This window comes from Drosophila albomicans, chromosome 2R (genome assembly GCF_009650485.2).
Source record: "Drosophila albomicans strain 15112-1751.03 chromosome 2R, ASM965048v2, whole genome shotgun sequence".
Taxonomy (NCBI): Eukaryota; Metazoa; Arthropoda; class Insecta; order Diptera; family Drosophilidae; genus Drosophila; species Drosophila albomicans.
The window spans coordinates 30,211,980-30,239,855 of NC_047631.2; the positions used below are offsets into that span (position 1 = coordinate 30,211,980).

General features: G+C 41.7%; 3 protein-coding genes across 4 annotated transcripts in view; 1 reads left to right on the plus strand and 2 right to left on the minus strand.

Annotated features, from left to right (window-relative positions):
- Positions 1-284: 284 nt before the first annotated feature.
- Positions 285-4,433, minus strand: LOC117576428 (telomerase-binding protein EST1A). Its single transcript, XM_034261174.2, has 10 exons — positions 3,922-4,433; positions 3,454-3,800; positions 2,942-3,388; positions 2,519-2,883; positions 2,316-2,458; positions 2,092-2,227; positions 1,925-2,020; positions 1,065-1,865; positions 864-1,000; positions 285-804 (listed from the first exon to the last, which is right to left on the minus strand). Exons 1-10 carry the CDS (start codon positions 4,133-4,135, stop codon positions 659-661), a joined length of 2,832 nt encoding a protein of 943 aa, XP_034117065.1. The 5' UTR covers positions 4,136-4,433; the 3' UTR covers positions 285-658.
- A 105-nt stretch (positions 4,434-4,538) lies between these two features.
- On the plus strand, positions 4,539-5,902 carry LOC117576429 (WD repeat-containing protein 91). The gene is made up of 3 exons (XM_034261175.2): positions 4,539-4,924; positions 5,103-5,243; positions 5,306-5,902. Exons 1-3 carry the CDS (start codon positions 4,681-4,683, stop codon positions 5,872-5,874), a joined length of 954 nt encoding a protein of 317 aa, XP_034117066.1. The 5' UTR covers positions 4,539-4,680; the 3' UTR covers positions 5,875-5,902.
- A 358-nt stretch (positions 5,903-6,260) lies between these two features.
- LOC117576427 (uncharacterized) overlaps positions 6,261-27,876 on the minus strand; it is a 46,948-nt gene continuing 25,332 nt past the window's right edge. Inside the window, exons 2-6 of one of the 2 annotated variants that reach the window (XM_034261171.2) lie at positions 20,069-20,400; positions 16,830-17,185; positions 15,403-15,699; positions 10,374-13,156; positions 6,261-7,669 (exon numbers count right to left, since the gene is read on the minus strand). In XM_034261171.2, the coding sequence (XP_034117062.1) occupies positions 6,543-7,669; positions 10,374-13,156; positions 15,403-15,699; positions 16,830-17,185; positions 20,069-20,400 (4,895 nt within the window). In that variant the 3' untranslated portion in view covers positions 6,261-6,542. The remainder of the gene's footprint in view (positions 7,670-10,373; positions 13,157-15,402; positions 15,700-16,829; positions 17,186-20,068; positions 20,401-27,876) is intronic. The other variant, XM_034261173.2, reaches the window with a different exon arrangement.

Here is a 27,876-nt window from a genome sequence, read left to right on the forward strand (position 1 = left end):
ATATTGAATACTTACCTTGTGCTTACATGGCCAAATAAAATCAACAACGATTTTTATTATATTTTTATAAACTATAAGAGATTTGATAGCAATAATTTAGAAAATTCATTCAATTACTGAATGAGATAGCAAAGTTCTTCTTTCAATATTCGTAGAAGGCTTTGGGGTTCTAATCGCTGCCCATAAAAACATTATTGAATTACTTCCGGTACAGTGTTTTTCTGTTGATTACTTAAATCGTTTCGTCAAATTGATAAGAGACCCACCCTTTAAAAAACAACAAATTTGAATACGCAACCATTTTATTTTTTAACATAAGTCACAAAATGCACATAAGAAGAAACTAGGAAGCAAATGTTGATATGTATGTCTGTTTGGCCAAATTTGTGCCTGGGGATGACCAATTCACTCGATTAGGCAATAGCCGCTTCAAGTCGCGAACCTAACACACTGGTCCGACTTCAAAGACAGACAGACCGACGTCTGCTTTATATGTATGTTTTATGTGCTGGGGCTGATGGCCACAACATACATAGTCCAAATACGTCTAATGATGTTAATATTGAAAGCACAATGCCCGCTCTTCACAGCCGGCTTGCGCAGTTGAATGAACCTGGTACAATTGTCCGCATCGCAATTACCCGTCCCTGTTTAAGGCTCAAGTTGATGATTCGCGACAATCCTTGGCCCACTGCAGAAACTCGTCTAGGGAGCTGACGGCCAAGTTACGCGCCAGGGCCTTAACCCGCAAATTTCTATCGGTCGTTATTAGCACAAGTTCAGTTTGAATGAAACATTTTCCATCTGTAAAAACGTACAAAGTTTAGAAATGTTTACAACTCAATTACAATAGTGGACTTTACCTCTACACTGCTCAGAGCTAACATTCTTGGAGACAGCAACAGCAGTGGCCAATATTTTGTCATCATTGGAAGCATATGACTCCTCAACAAGTGCAAACAAATTGGCATTGATTGTGGAGCCCTTCGTGGTTGCAAATCTGCAATAAATAATAACAATTAGTTACTTTTTCGATAGTGAGCTCCTTTCAAATTGTAGCTTACTTCACACTATTTTTGGTAGATCGCATAAATTCAAGCGATTTCTTGGCACGCGATGAAACTTCGTCAAAATGATGAATGCGCTGATTCTGCTTCGAGCTGCGATACGATTCTAGCTTACAGCCCTTCGATAGACCATCCAGTTCTTTTACCACCGTCAGTGGTATAATGACCGTATAGCGTTGGGATAACTTTTCTATATCCTCCAGGCAATCTATAAAGCAGTTGGTGTCTGGCAATAGGTAGCGTGGTCGCACTTCAATGTACAGCTTGGAATCAACCAGCTTTAGAATTTCTTCCAGCTTGCTGTTGCAAATCTGCTTAACTTTGGCCCTTGCCTCCAGTTGTTTCTTCAATCTACACAGCTGTGTAACATCTGCATCAGCAATATTTGATGAAAGCGAATCGTCTGCTACTTCAGGCAGTATTGTGCAAGTTTCTTTCTGTCTACAACGTTCAGCACCAAAATCCTCAAGTGCCACCTGCATGGCTGCATTCAAATCCTCAATGGTGAAGCTCTCATCCAATGGCAATTGCAACGCATCCTGATGTTGATTATAGATCACTTGAAACTGCATTATTCTGCGTATGCGTTCAATAAATTGTTCACGCTCTGAACCACGTTGATAGCACTCCTTTTTGTAGACTTCACGACCCAATGGCTCAAAGCCATTCAGCACGTAGTCCTCATCCAAAAGGATATTCGACGGATTGCTATCCATTTCGCCTTCGAGTCTGTTGTACACACCTTCAACATGCTCAAATAGAATCTGCAGCTCTGCCCAGCAGTCAATGGTTGAGTGACTATAAATAACAGATTATTAATAAGATGTTAAATTAGGCAATTAAGATGCAAGACTTACTCTTCCGAGCGCACTGGCTCCCAAAGGTCAACATTGATTGTCAGCCATTGCATATAGATCTTGACAAACTGCAAATAAGTATTGAGCCGAGTGCAGCTGTAGGAAATAAACAATGTTGCATAGTTTAATTAAAAGTATTTCACAACAAAAGCAATTTTACGACATACTCATCATCGGTCAAGCGCTGTGAATCGGTTGAGTCATCCAATAGACTAGAAAATACTTGGTTTGCCTTACTCAGCATGAGACCAAACAATGAATTGGCAAAATTGAAGCTATGATAACGCATCTCACGCCTTTCAACTATTATAAAATGGAAATGAAAACAACGTAGTATAATAAAAAAAACGCAATGTCATTTGATTAGCCACTTATCGTGACTTTCGCTCACCTCTTCGCTTGTTATGCTCCAACACAAACACATTAAGCGCTACCATTTTCAAGAGTTTTGTACGCGACATGAAGCAGGTGAACTTTAGAGCGGCGCCCAGTTGAATCTGCAGCTTGGCAAGTAGCTGATACATGCATTCCATGCTGTAAAAGATAAGGAAACTAGTCAATTGAATAAAACAGCAGTTTTTGCTTAGCACTTACTCTGTTGCCGTAAATAGTTTGCCAACCAAATACATGTACAGAGAGACAACACGCGGTAGCAGTTCCTCTGGTGACATTTCATCGTAGCGATTGCATTCGGCTATCTTGTTCTTGGTCTTGCCTTTGACATCGGTGCGATGCAAACGACGCACGCCATCGGGATAAATCCAGACTTCGCGACGCATCTGCTTCGATTCCTTAGGCTTACCCAAAATGCAATGCATTGGCGATTGCTTCATCTCGGTCTCCTCGTACTTCCGACGTATCTCATCGAATAAATCCAACAGACTTTCCTTGGCCGATTGTATGGCATTGGAAGTCAGCAGGCTGCGCATATAATAATAAACAGCATCGAAGCGTTTGTGCTGCAGACGAGAACAAAGGAGTTAAGACAAAGCTTTAGCTACGCAAGTGTATGCTTACATTATAAATGGAAATGATAGCCAGCTGATTATAGGGTGCTCCGTTGCCCGGCACCAGTTCCTGGGCGCGTTGATAGTACTTGCAGGCTTCGGCAAAGTCGGTGAGCTGCAAGTGATTGGCACGATAGCGCGACAAGTCGCCCAGACAGATGAGCAATCGTTGGGCTACCACTCTGACGGCGCTCTCGCAACGCGATGAAATGTATTTGGCCATGAGTTTCTCATAGAGACCGCGATAAAACTTCACAGATAGTTCGATGAGCAGCAGCGTGTGTTGCTGCGCCACATCCGTATGCTGTCGCTTGAGATAGTCGCGAACATTGTAGAAAAGTAGTTTCCAAAAAAAGGCATCCACCTTGTGTTCGCAAACGAACTTTAACTGCTCAAGGAGCAGCCAACAAAATGCTTCATGCAACTGCGCTTGCAGACTGCAAAAAGTCTTCCAATTCTAGAAAGACAGAATATGCGAATAGTTAGCTTAATGATGAATCAAACCAAATAACATCTACTTACGATAAGAATGAGATTACGTTGTTGCAGCACCATCAGTTGATCGTACAGCTGAATGATGATCTTGGCATTGGGCATATTCAACAGTTGCTCAAACCACACCGGATGCTCGGTAGTCAAACGCACTCGGGAGAGTGGCGAAAGCGGCATCTGCTCCTCTTGCTTCTGCTGGAGTCGCACAGGATGCGAACGTCCGCGTCTACGTGTTGCGCCATTCATAAACTTGGCTTTATCTCCGTCCTCAGCTGAACTGGCATTCACACGCAGTATGCCTGGAATGCCCACGTCCTTACTGCACCCGCTGGTATCCAAAACGGGCGCATTTCCTTTTGGCTTGCTTAAAATTTTCACTGCAATGCAAGATCATTAGAAACTCATGAAAACGCACAGATCTGTCTTTTTGTTTATTCGTTAAGCGCGCAATTGTGACTCATATGTGCGTGAGTCTGTTTATGTGTTTGTATTAATTACCTGGCCTTGATGTGGCTGTTGTTGCTGCGGTGGCTGCTGCCGTCGCTGCTGTTGCTGCTAGCGTCGCTGCTGGTTCCGCATTTTCAACATCCTCTGCTGCGTCGTGGCTGTGTTGTAGGCTACAGCTGGCAGCGATTCTTTTCTGTAGCCGTTTCGGTAGAGTTCCAATGATTAGCGATGTATCATTTTGATCTATTGTTCCCTTTCGACTCATATTTTGAACGTTGCTTTTCTAGCTGCATTTATTCCGTTTTCGTTGCTCGCTGCTTTGTTTTCCACTAATCAAAATATATCACTATCACAAAAATTACGCAGAAAAATCTATACAGTGTGGCCAAACGCCGGTTGGGTAGGAATGCGCACAAAAAACTGGGTGCGCGCCCAATATTTATCGATAGTTCTCAGCCGCAGACTGAATTGAATTCAAAAGTTCAATACTCGGCACAGACAACTTGCTTCATGCATATTTCAACTTTGATTGATAATTCCAAATATATCACAAAATAGCGAAAAGTACAAAAAACTATAGAAAATTTGTATCAAATGGCTAGTGTGACCAGTGAGGCAGTGCAAAATGCGGCGAATTCATTAATCACTCCGCACCCTGTACGTTGTGTTGTTCGCCGCAAACATCAAATTTGTCGATAGGCTTGTATACAAAGAAAAAAAAAACGTACAAGGGTGCTATTGAAAATACACAAAAATTACTACTAAGAGTTACTGTGAGACTGGAAAGTGTGTGCTGTCTTTGTGCATAAAATGGCACAGGTTGCTTTTGTTGATAGCATGCTGCGGGAGTATTTGGTGTTTCGAGGCTATTCAAACACACTCAAAGCACTCGATGTGGAGCAACGGAATGAGAAGGATCAACATTTTCGTGCCGAGCGTTTAATTGAACATTTCAACGCTGCCATCCAGGCATCTGATTTGACAGCTGTTCGCAGTCTGTGGCTACATCTGGACAACAATCTGTTCAGCAAGCTGGATCACACTTATGCTGTGGGTAAGTCCAAAATAATTTAAAGCTTTCGCCTAAAACTGAAGTCCCTAGCTGCATTTGTTCTGCGGACAATGAAGCTGACTGTTGTACTTTGTTGGTGTCGGTAGACAACGCTCTTGTCCTGCTACAACTTCTCGGTTACTTCCGATTCCGTATTCATGAATCGTTTTTCCTTTTGCAGCTGTCAAAAAGCTGGAGAACAGTCTACTCAAATACTATTTGGTAACTGCATATAGCAATAACAGGACTGACAAGATATCCGAGTTCTTCAATAAATTAGCCGCCGAGCTGCAGCAACAAAGCGAGTGGAAAGATTGGTTCTGTAAGCTAAACTTCATCCTCTATTCATCTTGAATTACAAATAACGAATCTATTTAATTGCAGTTTTCCCCTTCTGTCGCAACGCGGAGGAATCGCCTACATTTACGCTCTTCTTTACCAAGCCGTGGCAAGACACGCTGCTTCTATCCCTGCGCAATTTCCTGACCACAGTCTATCAATGCCTGCCACAGCCCAGTTTTGTGCGCGCCGAGCAAGAGGCGGCGCACATGCAGCGTCTGCAGGACGACAACACAAGGCTGCGTGCGCGACTGTTGCAGCTGCAGCAGGAGCAACAACAACAGCAGGTGGCCAGCTCATCGCAGAATCTCAGCGGTGAAACAAGCAGCACTCGACGTCGCAGCTCGTATCATCGACAACAGCAGAGTCTGAGCGACATTCTACCCTTTGACATCAGTCCACCAGGTCACATTGTGGATGACTTTTGTATTATTGCCTCCGAGGCGAACAGCGTGGCTCAAGCGAGCGATGCCCAGGCACGTGGCCTAAAATTACTCATACGCAACATTGGCTCCGGCAGCTCTCCTGTGCTGGCACGCAAGGATAACAACGGCGGCAGCGACAAATCGTCGAGCAAACGTCGCTCCGGCAGCGTGGGACGCAGTTGGATATAAAAAGAAAACCAAGTCTGTTTTTGGGAAATAGTTCTTTTAGTTTTTATTTATTTGCGCTTCCTCTTAAAAGCAAAAAGACGTACAAAATAAAATAAAAGAGCAAAATGCGTGTAAGGTATTATTTAATTGCAATAAATAACGTAAAATTACAAAATAAATATGTTGTTGTATGTTGACGATTCGTGTATAAAATAGTATCTCTAGAGCTCTCTCCACTTTTCGGTCTATACAAAATACAAGCGGCACACAATTTAAAAAAAAATACACAATTTATTGTATATTTCATTAGGTATATAATTGTAATTGTATAATTGCATTCCATATATACTATATATAGTATATAGCATGTGTATAATTACGATTTTGCATAAAGTAGCTTCGATTTTGACTTGGCATTCAATTCATTTATATTCATATCTATAAGTAAATGCGTTTTTTCAGCGTCGTTTTTTTTTTTGTTTTTTGTGTGGGTTTTGAAGTCTCGAATTCGGTTACGAATTTGTTTGGGGGGATTGCTTAACTCGTTATCGTTACGTTTGCTTATGGAATAGATCTATAGTTATAGTAAGTGGTATCATTATGTATGTATGCATATGTATTTTTTTGTTTAATGTATATTGATGACCATCTCTCCAACTCTCTCGACGGGTTTGACCCGCTCGATTCTCTTACAGCGCCGTCTCGAAGGCCGGCAACGATGCACTCGCTGCGTTCACAAACTTGTTGTTGCTCTCCACATTGCCAGCTGCTCCATTAGTCCTGCCAAAGCTCGGCTTCAGCTCGCCGCGCATGAAATTGTTCTCCTCCGTTTGCAGAAAGAAATTGCGCTTCAAATCGAAACTGGAAACAGCCACCGAACTGGGACTTGTTGTGCTGGCCACGGTGCGAGCAGCAGTTTCATTCGCTGCCTCGAGGCTGGCACGTGATCCGCCACTGTTGTTGGAGTGATCCTCCTCGCTGTTGGCCTCCAGTATGGTGCTGGACATGATGTCTGTGCGTGGCACAACGGAGGCAACGGCTGCGGCGCTGTTGCTTCGAATCTTGGGGGCAAAAGTCTTTGAGGGTGAACCGAATTGTCCCTGGCGCAGCATTCGGCGATTGGCAAACGTCTTTGGCGAACCGCTCAGATCGAGCAGCTTCAAACTGGAGTTCAACGCTGTTGGCTTCGACGCACCAGGCGTCGATGTTTGGCTTGGCTTTTGGCTCAACGCCGCCGGCGCATTGTTGCTGCCAGCTGGCGCCTTCTTCAGCAGCTCCACGGCTGAGACTTTGCGCTGCACGGGACTCGTCTTGGCCGATTTGGCCAGCAACAGCTTCTTAAAGTCCATCAGCGTCGTCTTGCTCTGACCAATGCGATCGGCACAAGTGCCCAAACGCTCAGGAGCATCATCCTGGCTCCAGTTGCGTGCTGGCTGCTTCATCGGAGGCACATTCTCCGAGGCATTGGAGTCGCGTGTGGGCGTTGAGGTGAGGAAGCTGCCGTTGCCATTCCTTGGCACAATGGGCGATATGTTGCTGCGACCGCCTGCATCGCCATTGGAGGCGGCTGCACGGGCCAAGCGATCCGCTCGTCGTATGGGCGTGGCATAGAGATCATCACGGCACGTGGTCACATTGCCGCCGGGCAATGCTCCTGCGGCTGCTGCCTTCGCTTGGCTGCTGCGACGATTCTGCAGTGTCCAGTAGACGGGGGCATTGCGCGAGAAGGGCGTGGCATCTGCTGTGGGGAGCGGTGCGTTCTTCAACGTTGCACTTGGCAGCACTTGCTCATAGATATTAGAGAAACGTTGATACCCTGCAAAAAGAAATGCGATTGACGTTGTTTAGATTTACGAAATATTTAAGGGAAATAAGCAAGTGATTCATTAATTTATTTTTTTAGTAAGGAAGTCAACTCAAGGAGGTTTCAAAAGCATGCCAGCTAGCAGCTAATAATGTTGGCTTTACATACCTGGGAAGTCTGTTCAGTCTTTTACCTTTGGGTGCATTTATGATGAGTGGGGAGTTATGTGGCTATAATACAAGTGGTGCTGGGTGCTGAATGGATGGAGGAGGTGCTCTTGTTGTTGTTGTTCTTGTTGCCCCTTAGCCCAACAATGGTTATGCGATGGGTGGTTTTTATGATACAATGACTTTTGGATGCGTTTTTCATAGGATTTTTTATTTCTTTTTTTACTCAATTTGTGCTTACTTACGATCGGTGGTATGGAATGTGCTTTTGAACTTAAGTACTTTTCTTCTTCTTTCTACATTAGGCATAGGAACTTACTTAAATTGTTACTGCATTTGCGCTAACTTTTCAAAACTACTTTTTTTTGTTAGTTTGGGGGAATTTTGGGGTGCAAAAAACTACCACTACACATGCATACATTACAGACACACACATACATATACATATAACATAAATTATGCAATCGAAGTTTTTTGCACTCCCTTTTTTTGTTTACTTTTTGAAAAATTAGCGTCAAATACTGCAAAAAACTTAAAACATAAAACATGGAAACGGTGCAAAAAACTTTACAGAATTTACAATACACATATATGTTTGTTGTTGTTGTTGTAGTTGTTGTTAAATAAAACTTAGTTGTACAAATTAGTTACAGTTAAGAAAATCAAGTTGACAAAACACAATTAATTACACATAACACTTAACTAATTACTATATTAGTGCATTTTGTTAAGAACAAAGGGCATTAAAACAAGAATTATTTGCACTTAAAACAAAAGTTGATTAAAAACTGTTAAATTGGCACAACGAGCGAACAAACGTTAGTAACAGAGTTTGTGCAAATTAATTGAATTATTTATTTAAAGGGCCGTATTTCAAGTGTACAAGGGAACTGGGAATAAAGGCAGCTCAATTGGCAGCACTGTTTGCCTTGTTAAGTTGGCTGCGCTATGAATAGCTAGAGGGAAATAGCTTGTAATTTGGCAGCATTGTGAGCATTGTTAACTTGACTGCGCTATGAATATTTATGCAGCTTTGCACTATTCATATGTGCAGTAAAGGAAAGGTAGGAAGTGGTTGCTTTTGATTTGCCATGTTAAGTTGGCTGCGGTGTATGCCTGACTGCTGTTAGTTAAGGTAGTTGAACCTGAGTTGTTAGAAGAAGGGGAGCTGCACTTCCTTGGGGCAAACACTAGCCCATTGAACACGTTCTAAGGTAAGGAGCGCTCCTTAACAAAAACTGAGGGATGCACAAAGACAATGCACTCGCTCAAGATGCACACTTGCAGCAACGTGTGGGTTTTTATTTTTAGTAAAAGGTCAAGTTAAAGACAAGTTAATGAGTCTAGAGAGACTCGAGACATTTACCAGATCTCAGTTACCTCAAACTTTTGCAAAATGCGCTGGCGTCGCGCCCCGTTATCCTCATTGGGCAGAATGATTTTAAAGGGACGCAGCAAGACGCTTTCAACAAAGGACTTGTGGTAACGTTGGTGAGGTGTGGTCGTCGTCGAAAGCATTTCCTCATCGTCTTCATCCTCCTCCTCCGCCTCATCCTCTTCGGAGTTGTTGACTGGCGCAGACTGCACGTCATTGTCTGGAGCAATAACGTTGTCTGGCTGCAACTTCAGCTCCGGCTCCATTAGAGCGGCTGAGTCATCGAAATTCTCGAGCGATTTGTTGCGCAAATAGGAGGAATCAATGCATGTGGTCGATAGGGAGAATTCATCGACTAGTCGCTCAAAGGATTTGGCTATTTTGGCCGAAGAGTTGTGGCTCGCATTGGGAGAGTGCAGCAATTGCAGCTTGTTGTGGTTGCGCAATTTGAGCGAACTTGTTGCATGTTGCAGTGGCAAGGCAGAGGGCAATGCACTGCCTCCGAAATTCTCCTTATTCATTTCCAGCTTCAGCTCATCGTTGGCCAGCCTATAGCTGTTGTTGCGCTTCAGCGCGCCAGCGCGAGTTTTGCCAGGTACAAGAGAGGAGGGAGAGGAGGTGACAGTTGCATTTGAAATGGAAAACTGCGTTGCAGCAATTGGGTCAATCGATAAAGCAACGACTGCTGCTGCCTGCTGCTCCCCCAAAGTTGGCTGTGCTTTAATGCCATTTACTTTCGTTCGAGGCGGCAACGGTGGTGGCAGCAACTGTGGGGGATGCCTGTTTGTGGCAGCAGCACAATCTGCCACCCTCGACTCAGCTACGTTGGGGGGATGCGGAGACTGTACACTTGAAATGCTGCCCATTGATGCGAATTTTGACTTGCTCAGCAGCAAATTGGAGCGCTCTTTGCTGTCGTTGTTAATGTTCGTTGTTGTTGTTGTTGCAACTTGTGTTGTTGCTGTTGCTGTGGTAGTAGTAGTGTTGTGTAGTAGCGTATTATTTACAATAGCAGTAGAGCAGGAATTGGGGTTGCTTGGGTGCGTTAAAGCAGTATCATTATTATTAATATTAAAATGGTTTTGCTGATGTCGCTGTTGCTGCTGTTGTTGTTCTAGTTGTTGTTGTTCTGGCTGTAGTTGTTGTTGCTGCTTTTGTGGCAAACAATTCTTACCTTCTTCCGCTGAATTCGCCGATGCTGTGGTCGCTGTCGAGGATGAGCTGTTGGTTGCCGTGCTGCCCGTGGATGAATTCGATTTGCTTGAGGGCGATGCCATCATCATGTTGTTGCTGCTTCCTCCCGAAATAGTCTCGTAGAAAGGATTCGTGTTGTTGGCCAGCAACTGCTTTTGTTCCTGATAGTTGTTCACCGACTGCTGTTGTTGCTGTTGATACGTTGCCATTGTCGGGGGCGTTTTGCTAAGCGGCGATTTGGAAACTATGGGACGCACATTGGCCACTTTACGATTGGCTGATTGCCCGCTGTTTAACAATAATAATTTGGCGCTTTTTGCGGCGTTGCTGGTTGCACTTTCGCCCGTGGCAAGCTCTCGTGTTGCACTGCCGCTGCCGCTGCTGCTGTGTTGTAGGGCACTTTCGGTTTCCTTCACATACGGCCCAGGTGCAAAGGTGGTGTGTGCTCCCTTGCGTCGCTTCAAACTGTCCGAATCGTAGATGATGCGTCCCTCGGCATTCGTGCGCACCCGACGCTGCCCGAGCAGTGATTTCTCCTCTCGCAATTCGCTGATCTCTGCGTACATGGGCACACTGTTGCAACTCTCAGTCGGCTGCTGCTGTCTCTGCTGCTGTTGTTGTTGTGTGGCAGACAGCAGCTGCTCTTGTTCTGCGCATGCCTCGGCTTGTGGCTGCTTCGGCTGTGGACGTTGCAAATGCTGTGGCAGCTCGTTGAGCGACACATACTCGGAGCACAAGGGTTGCTTTAACCCCCGTCGAATTATGTCATTGGAATAATAAATGGCCATGTTGCCGCTACTAGCCGCTGCTTGCCCTTTGGCGCCACCTCGCTTATTGTACCGCAAATTCTTGCTGTTATTATTATTGTTATTGTTGTTGCTAATGTCTGCTATGGTCACGTATTCGCCAGCCAAGTCGTAGAGCTTATCATCGTCCACAGCACTCGCTGCAGCGGGTTTAACAGGCGACGAGCTTTTTCCTAGCGGCAGCACAACGCGCAGCTTTTCAAACATGCTGCCCAAAGCTTTTGTCGGTGTCTGCTTAAGTTCGTTGAGGTTGTGGTCTTTGCTAGTGCTGCTGTTTGTGGGCGTTAGCTCGGCTGCACTTAGCGGGGTTTCACACTCTGAATCCACATCCACTTGTAGGTTGGTTAACGTCCGTTCCGCTTCCGTTTCCGATGTCTGCGATTGATGTTCATCATCGTCGCTCGTTGTTGGTGTAATGATGCACATCGAGGGAATGCGCTTGGCATTGATTGTGGTCTTTTGCTTGATGCGCTCGATGCGTTCCACACCCTCAAGATCCGAGCACTCCGAGTACTCCAAGTCTTGGGGCAAAGGCAAGGCTGAACGTTGTTCATCCTGCTGCTGTTGCTGCTGCAACGATTCCTCGCCGCCGTTGGACAACTTCAAGTTCCTCTTAATCGTTCCCGTACGCTCCAAGGTGCTGCCGATTGTGCTGCTGCTGTAGCTGCGCTCCAGCGTGCTGCTGCTCGCACTATTGCTCTGACTCTGGCTGTGCTTACCCAGCGAACTGCTTCGCTCCGGCACGTCCGGTCCTGTGACGCAGTTCACCGCATTCAGCATCAGCGTAGTACAAACTGTGCCCGCCGAGCTCGTTGTGGTCGAGGTAGAACCACGTCCATAGAGTTCGTATTCGTTCTCCGCATTCAACACCGTTTGATTCGATTGACTGCCAAAGGAATAGCTGCTGGTGTGCAGACTCTGCTGCAGTGGCGTCATCGGTGGCTCCTCCTCTTTGAGGGTTCGCAGTCCGCTGTCCATGTGGAACGAAGTGTAGTAACCTTCGGTGTCGCAGCTATACGCTGAGCTCGTCTCATCATCGAGATGATTAGGATAAGCGCCGGCATCCGCTTGCAACTCGGGTGTGGCGGTTCCTTCGCTTGTCACACTGCTCGAGGCGGAGGTGTTGAGGAAGCGTCTCCTGCTCAACATGGAGGAAGGCGGTCCGCTGCTGCTGCATGGCTGGAAGCTGGACACATTCAGCGAGGTGTTCGAAGCACTCGACTTGGGTTGCATGGTGATCTCGCTGCCAATCGAAGCACGTCCCGATTCCGAGCTGGCACTCCAATTGCCGCTGGAGGAATGCGGTTGTTCCTCTTTGCCTGCGGCATCCAAGCGATGCAAATTGCGTCGCTGACGATTCAACGTTGCCGTTTCACGCATCTTCACCTGTGCGGCCGCTGTGAGCGAGGAGAGTTGCAGCTTGCCACGCAGCTGGCCGCTGCTGGAGACGCTCATGCTCTTCTCGGATGAGGAATACGAGGGTTTTCGTTCGTGCGAAAACCGTGATTCACTCTTCTGGGCAATCAGATCGTGCACCACGCACTCATCATCAATGTCGCGCGTCTTGGATTTGCCTTGAGCTCCGCTGACGGCGCTGCCAGGCGCTGGCAAGGAGCAATGGTTGCTCTTGCTGCTGTGGCTGCTCTGCAAATCGGACTTCTCTATGCTGCTGCTGTGCTGCGAACTGCATCCGCTGGTGTCCAACTGACTCGACTCGGCGTCGTTGCCATTGCGTTGCATAAACTTGAAACGATTCCGGCCCCATTGCTTCAGCGAATTGAGGCGTGTCAGCGTGTTCTTTCCTTTGTCGTAGGGCAAGGCAACAGATTCCTTTTTTAAGAGATCGCTCGACTTGCTGCGTCCGAATTTCTTCGATTTCCGTGTGGCATCCACAGCGCTTGTTGTTGCAACAGGCGCTGGCGATGTGGCAGCTGAAGGCGTCTGCTTTGTTGCATTGCTTTTGGGGGGAAGGAAAATTATATAATTTGTTGTTGTTGATGTGTTTGTTGTTCGAGTTGTTGTTGTTGTTGTGATGAATGTTGTTGTTGTTGGAAAACATAAAAAAGAAAATATACATGTTTGGCAATTGGTTAGCAAAATTGTAAGGTTTGTACTTGATGAAGATGAGAGTGCGAGATTGGTTAGCAGAGAAAGAGAGACAGATAGAAATAGAGTGAAAGAGAGAGAGAACTAGAGAGTGTGTGATTTGCCAATCTATAAAAACTATTGTGCGTGATTTTTGGACGATTTTATATTTTCGAATATTTCTCTATTGCTGTGTTTCTGCTCAATTTCAGTCTTGGGGCGAAAATGTAGTTTAATTAATGGCACAGTTCAAAGTTTAATTCGCTGCGCTGCCTTTTTTTCAAAAAGCCGATTACAACATCTACATTTGAGTGCTCCCACTCCACAACAGATGGCGCCTGTAGTTGGGAGGGGGGAGAGCGACTGCATGCATAACAAATTAGTTAGAGTGAGACAGAGAGCGAGACATAGATGCAGCCATGTGCCTTAGCTCTCTTTCTGTCTGTCTGTCTGTCTGGTTGATAAGCGACGCTTTTCATTCATTTCTTGGGCATTCTGGGGTCAACAATATTCAATAATGAATGACACACAAACACATTGCTCGCATGCAAATGCATAACATTGCAGGGCAGCTAGAAAAGTCAAGCAAAACTCAACTAGACATTAAATTTTTTAAATGGAAAATTTTGCTTTTACAGCAGGAAATCTGAGAATGGGGCAACTCCTAAAGCAGCCCTCGTATTACACAAAAATGGCAAATTGGGTTCAGCTCGAGTAGAATTTGGCCTGCTTTGCATTAAACGACTCGGTTTCAGAGTATAGTGCTGATCGCACAGATATCGAACAGCATTGGCACATATACACACATACATTAATACATTGCCTGTGTGTGTGTGTGTTTGCAGTCTCATGTTGCACATAAAACGCAGTGAAATGGAATGACGACGACGTCGCAATCGCATCGGATTTGTGGGCAGACGACGCAAAAAAAAGAAAAAAACGAAAAGGAAAACCAACAAATAAGATTTATGCAACTTTTAAGCAAAAGGCGTCAGCCAAATGCACAAAAGAAGCACGAAATGGCAAATTCTTTTTGTTGTTGTTATTGTTCTAGTTGGCAAAAATCCTACGTTGCCTGCACACGCCTGATTTATGCTGATGATGAAGCGCAGGAGAGCAGAGTGGGCGATATGAGCAATATGTTGCTCAGCAACATGACAGCCGGCAACAAATGTTGCCAACGTCGGTATGTGTAGGTGGTTCGTAACTTGGCTGAGAGTACATGAGGTGAATGTCTCGAATATGAATGAATTGCTTATGGATGATAAATTGTAGATGGCGAAGCAATGTATCGAGATGCACATGCGTATGTGTTGAGTGTATGTGTGTGTGAGGTATGTTGTGTGTATGAGTGTATGTGTGTGTGTTTGTGTAGTTTGAGTAATTTGTTAGGCTGTTTTTTGTTTTGGTTTTTAGGCGTTTCGCAATTGTTTTCGCTGCCAAAATTTCAATTTGCTTTAGCTGGAAAAGAAATCAACGTTGCTTGCTTGCGTTTTGTTTAAACAAAGCTAAGTATAATTATCAATTTGCCAGACACAAACAACAATTAATTAGATTATTTACACAGATTATATGGCGCTTTTTTTTCTCATCTATTACAATTTTTATACAACATTCAGTTTTAAATTTTGGAATTTATTTATATTTTTGAGTCATGCGTTGTGCTGCAGCTAAACTTGGCAAACAATACGAGTTAATTACATAATCAATCAATCATTAAAAAAAAAACAAAAAAAATAAATAAAATTGTAATTTACAACAAGACACGAATTTATACAGTTTGCGCTAAAAAAGACTAAAAAAATCGATTTTCAAATACTAAACAGCATAACAAATTTAGGCAGCTAATAAATTTTGTTCGAGTTTCACATAGTTTAAATGCAATTTGATACATGATCATGTATTTGTGGTTCTATGTAGAGAGGGAGAGATAGATAGATAGAGAGTGACAGAGACAGCGAGACTGCCAGAGAGGTCTCAGTATGCTTTATGTACAGTCTGAGAGCCACTGCAAACGAGCTTTGCATTTGCAAATTGGCAACGAAATAAAAGTGTTAAAAAATAAATACAGTTTTAGAGAAATAAACATAGACAAATCGACAAAAACTGTGTACATACCCATTAGCAGCGTCTTGTATCTCCTTTTGATCAATGCCCGCTATCGTATTCCGACGCTTGCCCCGCACCTTTCTCGACCTCGATCGCCTGCTGACTGTCTGAACGTTGTCATCGAGATTGTTGGCCTCGCTTTGATTATCCTCCGGGCTGCCGCCGCTGGTGCTGGGAGTGGAGACAGCTCCATTGGCAGTGGAGCCAGCTCCGCCCGCATAGCAGCCAGTGGTGGATTTGCGGGCTGCGCACATGCGTTGGAAATGCTTGCCGGATGTGTTGACCGAGATCACTTCGGCGGGGTATCTGCAAAGGCAAAGTCATAATTTTTTATTAGTTATTGGCCACACAATATTTTCGTGCTTTTTAAAGTGCATTTTGTGGTTTTTCCCCCCTCCCCCCGACAGCGACAGCTTTTCGTTCACGCTTTAATGCAAACCAAACATTTGCGCTTCAAATTCAATGGAGCGTTAACAATGGCTGTCAAACTGTCCCTTTGTCTGTCCGCATGTTTATCTCTTTGCCTGTTTGCTGTTCCATTTTGGGAAACATTAAACAAATGAGCCATGGCCATCATGGGGTCGCCATGGGGCGCAAAAGTGGGCGTGGCGTGGGCCTCAACGACACTTGCATAATTGTGCGCGGTCGCAATGTAAATTTATGTAATACGCAATTGAATTAAAGTTTTTTTTTTTTCTTTTTTTCAGTTGTTACGCTGTGGTTACTGATTGCGTCGCATTGCGCGCCACATTACAAACAAAAGGCCAAAACATTGAATCAAATTAAAACAAGCAACGGGTCACTGCAGATGCCGAACACGAATTTATAATGCTCTTTAATAGATAAACCTACTAAAGTTGCGCATTGTATAGAAAACTGTAGTGGAGACAGTTACAAATAAATTTCGTGAACTAAAAGAACAATTGCATGAATCACTTGGCGTTCACTTGAACCAGCGAGTGAACAAAAGGAACTAATAGAACAACTGAACGAACCACATGCTGTTCACTTCAACTAGTGCTAATAATTATCGATAATTATCGCTATCTCGTATCGAGCTTAATAAGCGGAGCTTTTGCAACTGTTGTTCATCGTGCTCTAAAGTGACTTACAAACTGCGTGTCAAAGTCCAGTTACCCGTTTCAAGTACGTCGCACTTTAGTGTAAATAATAATATTACTGGCTTGTTTTTTGTGTGCGCCGCCCGGCAAACAAAACAAACAAAAGAGCGCAGAAAAAAAACTGAACGTAGTGTGGCAATTTACATGAAACGCCAATAAAAATGAAGTTTTAAATAAAATTAGCATACGAAAATGTGTGGGTGGCGTTGACACTGCAGCTAATGGGCGGCGACAGTGCATGCCAAACTGTCAAACCGTCCAGCTAATGAAAGTTGACAATGCTTGTTAAACGGTGACAGTGACTGTCGAACTTACTTTAAGGCAATTATTTTGGTTTGTTCCTCGGGTGAAGGCAGTCGATGATTCAAAGGCACATCTTTATTGATATCGTTCGGCAACAGCAACTGCTGCTGATGATGATGATTATGATGATGGTGATGATGATGCGAACTGCTGTCCGCCGCTTGGCTAATGTTAATCGCATATTGGGCGTCGAGGGCGTCGGCGGAGAGAACGGACGGAGAAAGAGCGGGCGTCAGGATGCCATTGTCGCCAATGACCAGCGATGTGCAGATCGATGTGTCCACATGGTGCATGCAATCGGGCGTAACCGTGACATCACCCAGAGCCTCGCTGGATGTCCATTTCCGCAAATCCTCGATGGCAGCGGGCTGCAAAAAGGGGTAAAACAAAATGAAACGAAAAGAGGAAAAATTGTTAGCGTCAAGTCATTCATTTAATTAGCAGTTTGCCCAAAAGTGGACATGCAAAAACATGTTGTGCCTCCTCTCACACACACGCAAACACATCCTTAATTGGCCTCAAGGCAATCCTGTCACGCATCCCATTTATTTTTTTTATGCCACATGCTAAAAAATATGAATTGGACTTTGGGTATTTGTGTTTTCTGTCTTTTTTTTGTTTTTTTTTTTGTTTTTTGTGTTTGCACAAACATTTGTCAGACAGCCACGTTGACTCGCTGGTTTTAGCCTGGTCAGCAAAAATGTGAACAACTCACGCGATTTTCTTTAGAACAGACAACATCGAAAAACACGCGTTTCCTTCACTTCGAATCACGCTGATTCGCCTTCGAAATTCAATCAGTCTAATTAAAAGCAATCAAATACAGCAAATTCAATTCTATAAATTTTCCCAAATTTTCAGTTCTCTATTTCCAGGCTGAATCAATGAACGCTAAGCAAAGAGCGCAATCGTTTTCATTGATTTTTTCTTCTCGTTTTTTTGGGTTTCGGACCATTAAAATCAATTGTAACAATTGAAAGTTATGTTTTGCTGGGGATTGGCAGAGGGGAGAGTCGACTTGGAGTAACCCCAAACACACCCACACTCACACACACACTCACACACACATACGAAAGTCTGAAAAATCTACATAAAAATCCACTTGAGCTTCATTTTCACTGGCTAAACATTGGCCTTTGGACCACAGCCACAGTGGGGCCAAAGTGACCTCTTCTATTTATTTATTTATGCTTTCTTTTGTAATTATGTCTGCAACAAGCTTAAGCAATTTGTTGTTTTAAAAAACCCATTTACTTTCAATTGAATCTATGACTTTATTTGCTTTGCAGTAATTTTGTTTGAATTGCACTTTATTTGCTTTTTACGACCACACATGGTATTTTTTTTTCTCTGGATATTATAGATCACTGACTTGTTCATCTGAACCCTTTAGTATTCCGTTTTCTATACATATATTGTTGATGGAAAAGAATTCTTTTTAAAATATATTGATTATTAAAAGTTGGCATATTTTTGAATTCTTTATCAAATTTGATTATTGTCTAAAGGACAGATTGAAAATTAAAAAAAAAAACGGAATTCTTTTAATTCGTTTTCTTTACATTAAGGAAAAATTTATGATTTACATTGTTGAAGGAAAGAAATCTAGTTAAAGTTTTTAGTATTTCATTTTTAACTATAATTAGCTTTTATGTTTATATTTCATCACTAATTTTAATCTTTTTTAAGTTGAATAATAACTTGTTTTCACTACTATTTTAATTCATTCAACGATTAACATAAATATTTTCTTTTTCATTCATTTAAGCTTGCCTGTTCTATAATAATCCTTTATTATTAATGACTACTTTTCACATCATTCTCAACTTCCCTTTTCCCTCAAACTAATCTTTTAATTTCATTTCTTCTCATATGATTCCCTACAAATTCCCTTTTCCCTTGTTTACAAAGGTCATAATTGGCAGTTTCAATAAGCTGTGAACCAGTGTGCAAAATCCTGTCTAGCTGCCAATATGTATTGTTGTTGTTTACGGTTCGGCGGCTCTTTGTTTGGGTTCAATTGAATAGGCAGCCGATTGGCCAAGTTTCAATGATAAAATATTTGCACATAAATGTCTTTCCATATACGCAATAAAATGTAATTCAATGTGGCTTTTCAGCCAGAAGGCAAAGCAAAAACTCTGAGATGGAGACTAAGAAAGAGACTGACTCTGTGTGGACAACAAGAAGAACATCTTGTGGCCATAAGCAATAAACCGCAATGCGCTAATGTGACTGTTGGATAACCAAGAGAAAGAGAAAGAGAAAGAGAACTCGGATCTGTTGTGTTGGGATGCGTCCAAGTGGAACGCCTAATGTCAAACGCAATGCGAAAAGGATTAAAAGTCATTCAATTAAGAGAGGCAGACGACAAAGACGTCGCCAGTTACGGTTATTGGCAGCCAGTAACATTGGCTCCTCTGACTTATGGCCAACAACAACAAGGAGAAGAGAAGAGAAGCAGCATCAACTCAGTTGTCGCTTTTAGCCTAAAAAACAAGTTTTGGCTAGCTGCCGAACAGGAAAGTCGCCGTTGCCACTGGCTGTTTGTCTTTGCCAGCTTATCTAATGGCATGGATAAACAAGGAAAGACAACGTTCGGCGACGATGATGATGGAGTTTTAGTTCCCCACGATGATGATGATGATGATGATGTTGTAGCTGACTGTCAACTCTCTGCGACTAAATGGGGACAACAACTGGTAAAGCGCGTTAGCTGAAATTAAGTAACTGCAATTTTCTGATAGCAACTTCTCAGTTGGTAGCAGACGCTGCTCTATGTTGGCCCTATCCCCACTTAGTCTGTGTGTGGGACGTCACAGTGTTGCAGCAATTAAAAGCCAAACTGAAACTCAAGTCAACTGAACTCAAGTCGAAGTGATTTCTCGTTAGCCAGAGGCCTCAACAGTCTCTCTCTCTCTCTCTCTCTCTCTCTCTCTCTCTCTTTGTGTGTGGTCCACAACTTGTTTGACAACGACAAAGTTTCTACGTGAGCCGTATGTGTGTGTGTGGTTGTGGCTATGTGGAGCACATTTTGCTGTGCAGAAGATGCTTTGGCACAGCTGGCAAATACCAGGAAACAACGGCCACAACATCAACCACAAAGACCACACACATGGTGCCGCCATCGAGCTTTCGAGTTCAGGTTTGAGGCCAAAACTCCGGATGGAGCAGATTATTATTTATGCATACGTGTGGCATGAGGCATGTGTGGCATGTACTAAACATGGCTAATGTAAAATGTAACTCACCAAACGTATTTCGATTTCAGCATCGATGCGCGTGCGCAGCTTACGATTCGCATTCCCAAAGTCCAGATCCGAGCACAACAATTGCTCCTCCGCTTCACCGGAACCATCCAGGACATCATCGCCATTGACAACTCCGACATCCCCGTTAAAGGAAACGGAACGCAGAGGCGTAGTTGGTGCCATGGGCATGAGCAGCAACTGTTTGCCCGCATCCTTGTACAGTTGTCGGACGCTGTGGGGTCGCGAGTCCTGGGTGAAGAGCTCCTGCTGGAATGACTTGTCCGAATCAAAGTGCTGCTTGCGTTGTGCAAAGGTGAGCAGGTCGCTTTCAGCTGCAAAACAAAGAGTAAAGAGAATGGAGTCACAAGATTAGTTGCGAGCACAAATAAACTCAAGAGGAATGCACATCAAGTTGTCTGCAGTTATGGCTTAAACTGTTTTTTAGGATTATCATCATCGCATTTTGCACGTGCTTCTCGCACACTTTTCGTTATTAATAATGAAAGAACAGAACTCTGTTTTATTCACACTTCATTCCAAGTACAGCAATTGTGTCTGAATGTGGCTTGCTGCTGATTCACTTGGCTGTGACAACTTCTCTAAAGTGTTTTCACAGTTGACACATTGAGCGCATTATTTTATTGAAGCGCTTAGTGCATCAAAATGCAGTGGAATGAAGACAGTCATCGTTAGGATAAAGATCAAATTAATACGATTTACATAAATTCAACTATTCATTATAATGCTTTTCTGTTAGTAATGTAGTCAAAATTATTCATATTTTTATAGGCAATTCTTTCTCTTCTATTAATTTTGGAATAATTTATTCATCATGTTATAGGCAAAATAACTTTCTTAACTCTCTAAGCATAATTCATATCAAGAAGGCATTCAGTTATGACTAGGAAATATTGTAAAGTCAATATTAAATAGAAGATGATTTTATCATCAAGTAGATGAACGTTGTATTATATTTGAATAAAATGTTGCTTAAATTTTGTATTAAATATATAAAATATAACAAGAGCGTTCCTTCTCTTTTAGTAATGTAGTATAATTTATTCATATTTCATATAGGCATTTCTTTTTCTTCAATTAATATTAGCAAAAGTTATTCATCCCATTATTAGCACAATAACTTTCTAAACTATCTTAATCTTCTCTCAGTCTTTTTTTAAATTAATTCATGAGAAGACATCTTCTAAGTTTATTAGGAAGAAATTTTTTAATGTCAATATTAAATAATCTTGTTAAGCATATAACTAAATAGATAAAGATTTTGATGCAGTTTTATGTTTCAATTCAATTTATAAACTTCTGTTATCTTTTCTTTTTTCTAGTAATGTAGTAAAAATTTATTCATAATTTTATAGGCAACAAAAACTTTCTAAATTCTTGTAAGCTTCCCTCAGACTTTTTGTAAATTAATTCATAACTAGAAGTCTCTTAATTTTATGACAGCTGCATTAACTACAGTTAACTTTGAATAAGCTTATTTATGAATACAATTAAAGAGATGAAATTATTAATTAAAGGTGTGATACAAAAATATTATTTGAATAACATTTCGATGAAAAAGCGGTGAAAAATGTAAATTATTATAAAAAGTTCTGATTTTAAGCATGCTTGGAGGAAAAGCTTTATTGTTTCATTAATATTTTGAAGCCCAATTAATAAATAATAAAAAACAGCAGATTTATTCGCTGATTTCATTTCATATTTCATTATAATAGAAAGCGTTTCATTAGCAATTAATTCGTATAATCTGAATATGTCTGCTGTTGCGTAAACTGATCTATTATCTGAGTCTGTGTTGCTTTAAATTCTCTCGTGACTCATGCCATCTGATGCCGATTATCAAATTGCTTTATAAGCAGAGTCTCTTTTATGCAATCTAATTGAAACAACATTTGCCCGCCCAGCTGCGTGTGATTTTCGAATGTTGCTCTTTCCACTTCAGACTTCTTTTTTTTTTAATTTTTTGTTCTACATAGTTCCCGCTTTTTTTTTTTGTTGTGTTGAAAATGATTGCGGCATTTGCTATGCGATTTTATTGCCTCGGGCTCTTCAAATGTTTACACGACAACACAGACGATGCTGCTTCTGCTGCTTCATTGTTTGCACTGATTTTCATATTAACAAAAATGGGAAGGAAAAAAGAACAAATAAGCGACTGCAAATAAATCAACACGCAAATTAATAGAGTGGAAAAATCGGTAAAGACCAAGGACAACACACACACAGTGCATAAATAAAAACCAACAAAAATAATGCGCATAAAATGCAATAAAGATGGAAAAACAAAAAAAAAACGTAAATGATATGAGCCATGAAAAATGTAATTAACTTTAATCACCCAAGCAGACCGCAGAGCCACAACTACAACTGCAACTTCAACTCCAACATCAGCTGCAGCTTCCAGTTGCAAGTTGCTGCTTCCAACTAATATCAGAAGAGAGGACTCCGATCTGTGTGCCAAGTCTGCAGCAAGTGCTGTGTGATGGGCACTTGCATATTTAATTCATATGACAGGGCGCTGCAAGTTTGCGAAATGAGAGACGGCAGACCGGCAGATGCGATGAGGAATTGGATGAGGATGAGGGGAATGGCCGTTTGTCTTTCTGGCTGTCTGCACATTTTGCATTTAATAGGCGGCCATGTGGACGGTAATGAAAACAACAAAGCAGCGCTGAGTAAACCAGAGCAGCATAGTGCCCGAGGAGGAGCAACAACAGCAACAACAACAGGCTGCAAGTACCAGGAACAGCAACTGCCACTCGTAGATTAACAAGGCAAAAAGCAAAGACACTTCAAGCGGCAGCTGGACCGCTGCCAGGCATACAACTACTCTGCTCTACTCTATTCCTCTCTGCTCTGCTCTGTGTTCCACTGCTAGATACAGTAGCCAACGCCAGGCCAGAAAGTCATCCGACTGAGCAGCGACAATGTCGACGACAAAAACAACCAAGCCCGAAAGCTACAGGCGAGTGTGATCGACTATAAGATACCCGCTGTTTCATTTGTAGTAGTAATTAAAAGTTTAAACTTATTCATCACAGAACAAGTAAGAAAGCGACAGGCAAGAGTTCTCGACTATGAGATACCAGATTTAGAGTATTTGATCATTGTTATTAGATATAAATAGGCTTGGTAAAGTCAAGAAGGTTCGACTCTGAGATACCCGCTGTTTAATTTTAGAGAATTGAAAAGTTTAAATAGATTTTTAAATAAGTTTACAATTATATATATTATCGCCTTGATTGTGTATTCTGAAATAATTTATTTTATCTTTAAAATCAGGCCTACAATTCGATTTTGCGGTATGGTAAAGTCGAGAAGTTTCGACTCTGAGAAACCGGCTGCTCAAGTTTAGAGAAATCCAAGGGTTTTAGTGATTCTTCAAGTAGTTTCAAATGCTTAGCCATCATATTATTTTCGTTATAATTTTGTATTATTACATTAGTGTTAAAATGAAGCATGGTAAAGTCAAGAAGGCTCGACTGTGAGATATATTTTCAAGAATTAGAACAAGATAATAAATTAAATAGATTTCTATTCTATTTTTCTGTTTTTACTAGTTATCATTTATAATTATCATGTATATTAACTTTATTATTTATAATTGTTTATACTAAAACTAATACACAGCAGCGTTGAAATTACGTTTCTGATATATATTTATTTTGGGAAGCCTTAAAGGCAACCTTTCAAAACCAACTTTAACTGTGTATGATTCAAGTAATTACTTTAGTCACATTTTATAGCAGTTGCTTTTATAGTCTTCAAGATCTGCATATTTAAACAGGCGGACAGACAGGCAGACAGATATTCCTGCGTTGTCTTAGCTTACTAATCTGCAATATAAAATATACTTTATGACAGTTTCTGCCCGCAAGCTAAGTACATTCTCGTCAGCCACTAATTTATAATACCCTTTCAGCCACAATGCGTAACGAGTGTGACAAGAACAACAACACCCAAAGTGCTGTAGCGCCTTGGAGCCTAGCGCTAAATTCAGGCAATTTTATGGCAGCCGGGCAACATTTTGACGTTGAATGTGGCAACTGGAAGATGCATGGGTCTGGGGCATGTTCGGGTCGAGAGTCCAAACAACAACAAGAACGAGAAGTGGATACAATTTTGCAATTCCATTTTTGTTTTTTTCGTAGCTGCCAGAAATTTCAAGTGCGCAGACAACATTGGCACGCAGATGCGTCTCCACTTGCTGCCCCAATGTTGCCAGCGTTGCTCGTGTTGCACTTGACAGTGAGCACATGCCGAATCCAAGCAGCAGTCAGCAACCAGCAACAACTAGCAGCGATGGCAATTTGCATGCTCCACTCACTTCAGCCAAATGCAAAATTCAATTAAGAATGCTCAGGTGCATTTCGGCCATGGCCGGAAGCTGACAACGCTTCCGGATGACAAATTAACTGTGTAAAATGATTTGCAAAACTCTTTCACCATTTTTTTTTCCTGTCGCATGTTTATTCCGTTTTTTTTTGGGTGGCGTCATCGTGTCTGTGGGCTGTTGGTCATCGTCTGCAAGTCTGGCAATGAGTCTGTAACTTGTCTGCTAAGTTAAGTTATGTACGCCCGATTGGCCATTAAAAGTTCATGGCCAAAAGAGTATGAGAGATATAGAGAGAAAGCAAACATTACTCATGCAATGCATTGCAATTCCAAGATATCGATGGCCAAACAAAACGCAGATAGTATCAGGCGTACAAATCAACAAATAATTCATTCCCCTTACAACTGAGGCAAATTCCCAGACAAAAGATTTCGTATTGCGCCTCAATTCGCCAAGATAGCAAAATTGTTATAGTAAATAAAAATTCACAACGTCATAAAAGACGCATCTGCTTTGCATATATGTATGTATACAACATTTTAATGGCCTATTCTTTTGTTCTCTTAAACTTAAACTGATTGATCTCAGAATTCTATAAATGAAGCATTACGAAATTTGGTATGCAGCTGTATTTATGGCTTGGTATTCAGATAACCAATTAAAACAACACCTTTTTGGCATAATCGATTCGAAATTAGCATATGAGTAACGTGATTATGCGCCTCAGCTATCGTATGGAACTCCGAATTCTTTTGATTGAGCGTCTTCAAATTTGGAATACGTAATCCTAATAACTATATTATAACATAGCAGGAAAATAACTAAGCTATCTCAATGTTTCCAAGTTCAGAGTTTCCTATCATTAGATCTAACTAATTGTATTTTTCAAATACTGAAACAGTATATTTCTATCATAATATTTTCTTAAAATTATATTTAAATTTCTTGTTAATAGTATTTAAAAAGTACTAAACAGTTTCATACTATTTTCTTTAAATGACATCTAAGCTTCTTGTAAATAGTATTTTTCAAATACTAAAAAAGTATATTTCTACTATTAAACTTTACTAAAGTGAGATCTAAATTTCTTGTTAATAGTATTTAAAAAATACTAAAACAGTATTATACTATTTTTTAAATGCGATCTAAGTTTCCTTGTAATAGTATTTGTAAAATACTAAAAAAATATATGTCTACCATAATAATTTCGTAATCATAAGTTTTCTATATTATATTCTTTTAAAAAATGTAAATACTTTATTTCAATCTTCATATTTATAAACTGACATTTCTGAATTAAAATGTCAACTCATCGTTCTCAAATTTTCATCTATATTAAACGAGAACTTCACCCAACTTCAAGCCTTCCTTTTTTTGTATTTTCCATGAGTGCACAAACAGGATTAGTTGAAGCACCTTTGCAGTTATATATCTTTAGTCAAAAGGAATTGCATTGACAGCCCAGAAGAGTAGAAAAAGGATATCGATATCTCTCTCTGGGCATGTGGAGAGCAGGTTCGAACATATCACATATCATATTCAAGCTGGCGCCGTTGTCACTCGACAATTGACAATTGTCATGTCAATCTATGAAATTTATAGCATGGAACAAATCAAAACGCCAGACGAGAATGGATGCGAGACTGTGTTGTAGTCCACACACACACTCTCACACACACACACACACACACAGACAGATATCAGAGAGCACGTCGTGTTGTGTCTCTGACAAAACCAATAAAGACCCCTAAAGCCAATATGGAGAGCACACTGAGTACTCGTATCTACTTACACACGTTGTCTGTCTGTCTGTCGGTCCGTCCGTCAGTGATGTTGTAAGTATATATCATAGTAGCATATGAAAAGTGCATTTGCTGTTGCTCAGTGTGGCACATTGACACCAAAGCCGCAAATAAACGAGATTTTGCACAAGACGCTGGAATCAAATCTCGCAAATCGCACAAACCAAAAACTCAACCCGAAAGCCAAAAGCCAAAAACCAAATGCAAGCCAAAGCTGGCGCTGACATTTTATTAGAATCTGGTTCTGGCCATAAATTGACACCGCATGTGCAGCAAGTGGGCGGTGTTGTGTGGTAATGAGGGAGGCGGAGGAGGAGGGTGGAAAACTTCGCTCTCTCTCTTTCTTGTGGTACGTGCTATGTTGGCCGACACGTCGCTGTGGCAATGTATCTGTGTATCTGGCAGATACAATCTGTCATAGACTAACGCGCCACATTCTGCTCGAGCATAATTTGCGGCAAACAAGTTTCACACAAGGCACGTAGCAGGCAAGGAGTTGGTTGCATCAAGCACTCTTTTTACTCAACTGAACTTGCGAGATAATGTCTAAGCAGTAAATGATTTATAGGCAGGACAAGACTAGCGAAATATGTTGCTGTAATTGGAGGCAGCGAGTTCAATGCACCCGCTGTTTTGCTGTTGTTGTGGCCAAAAAATACAACAACCTTAATTGCAACGAGTGGCAGTCAGCAAACTGACAAGATGCACAATTGAATCTCCAATCAGTTGACTGGCCATTTTAATTTAATTATTTAAAGCGAAAACAATTGCAAGCTGTGCGCTCTTCGGGATGCAAGCTGCAAGCTGCAAGCTGCTTGCTGCGGCTGTCAGTGTCGCCACAATCGCTGCCACAACTTGCTTGCCACTTGCTGCCCTTGGCCCTTGGCACACTGCCAGCCAGGCAGACAACGAGCCGCCAGCCAGCTCACTCAACGAGACAACCATCGACATCGTCACGGACATCAGCAGCCGGAGCCGGAGCAGCCTTTGGTCTCCAGGCAGCTGTGACGTGAAGACCACAGCGCAGCGTCGCCGCTGTGCGTAAGTGTCATAATAGCATTTAAAGCAATTACGGGTCACATTTTGGTCGCTCTCCGATTCAGCGGGGAGACACCACTGAACAACTGGAGTGGGCAAAAAAAGAAAAAACGGGAAATGAAAGTCCTGCGACATCCGATGCGATAAAAATGTGATAAATTATTAACGAAAGCAACACTAACAAGACCAACAAAAAAGAGCAATAGTAAGCTACGAATGCCGAAGATTGAATACCCTAAAGGTTGGAAATCTCTACATCTAAAAAGATTTTTTAAGTTTCTTGGAATTAATTAGAAATTTTATTGCAATAAAAAATTGGCAAATATAAAAAAAAAAATATGTACTACTTTCATTAAATTTTATGATTTTAAAATTTCGAAGACTTTTTCAAATGTATATTCAAAAGTTGCGAGTTTATCGATATGTATTCAATATGAGCTTTCATTTATTTTCTGTCTTTCTAAAAATGTTAAGTTACTTTAAAATATTTTTCGTGGAAAACAAAATTCATCTTTAATTAATTCTTTATTATGTCACTCTTGCTAAAATTATAATTGATCTTTTTCTTAAATTATGTTTATTTATTATTTTAAACTACCAGTTCGATAATTAAC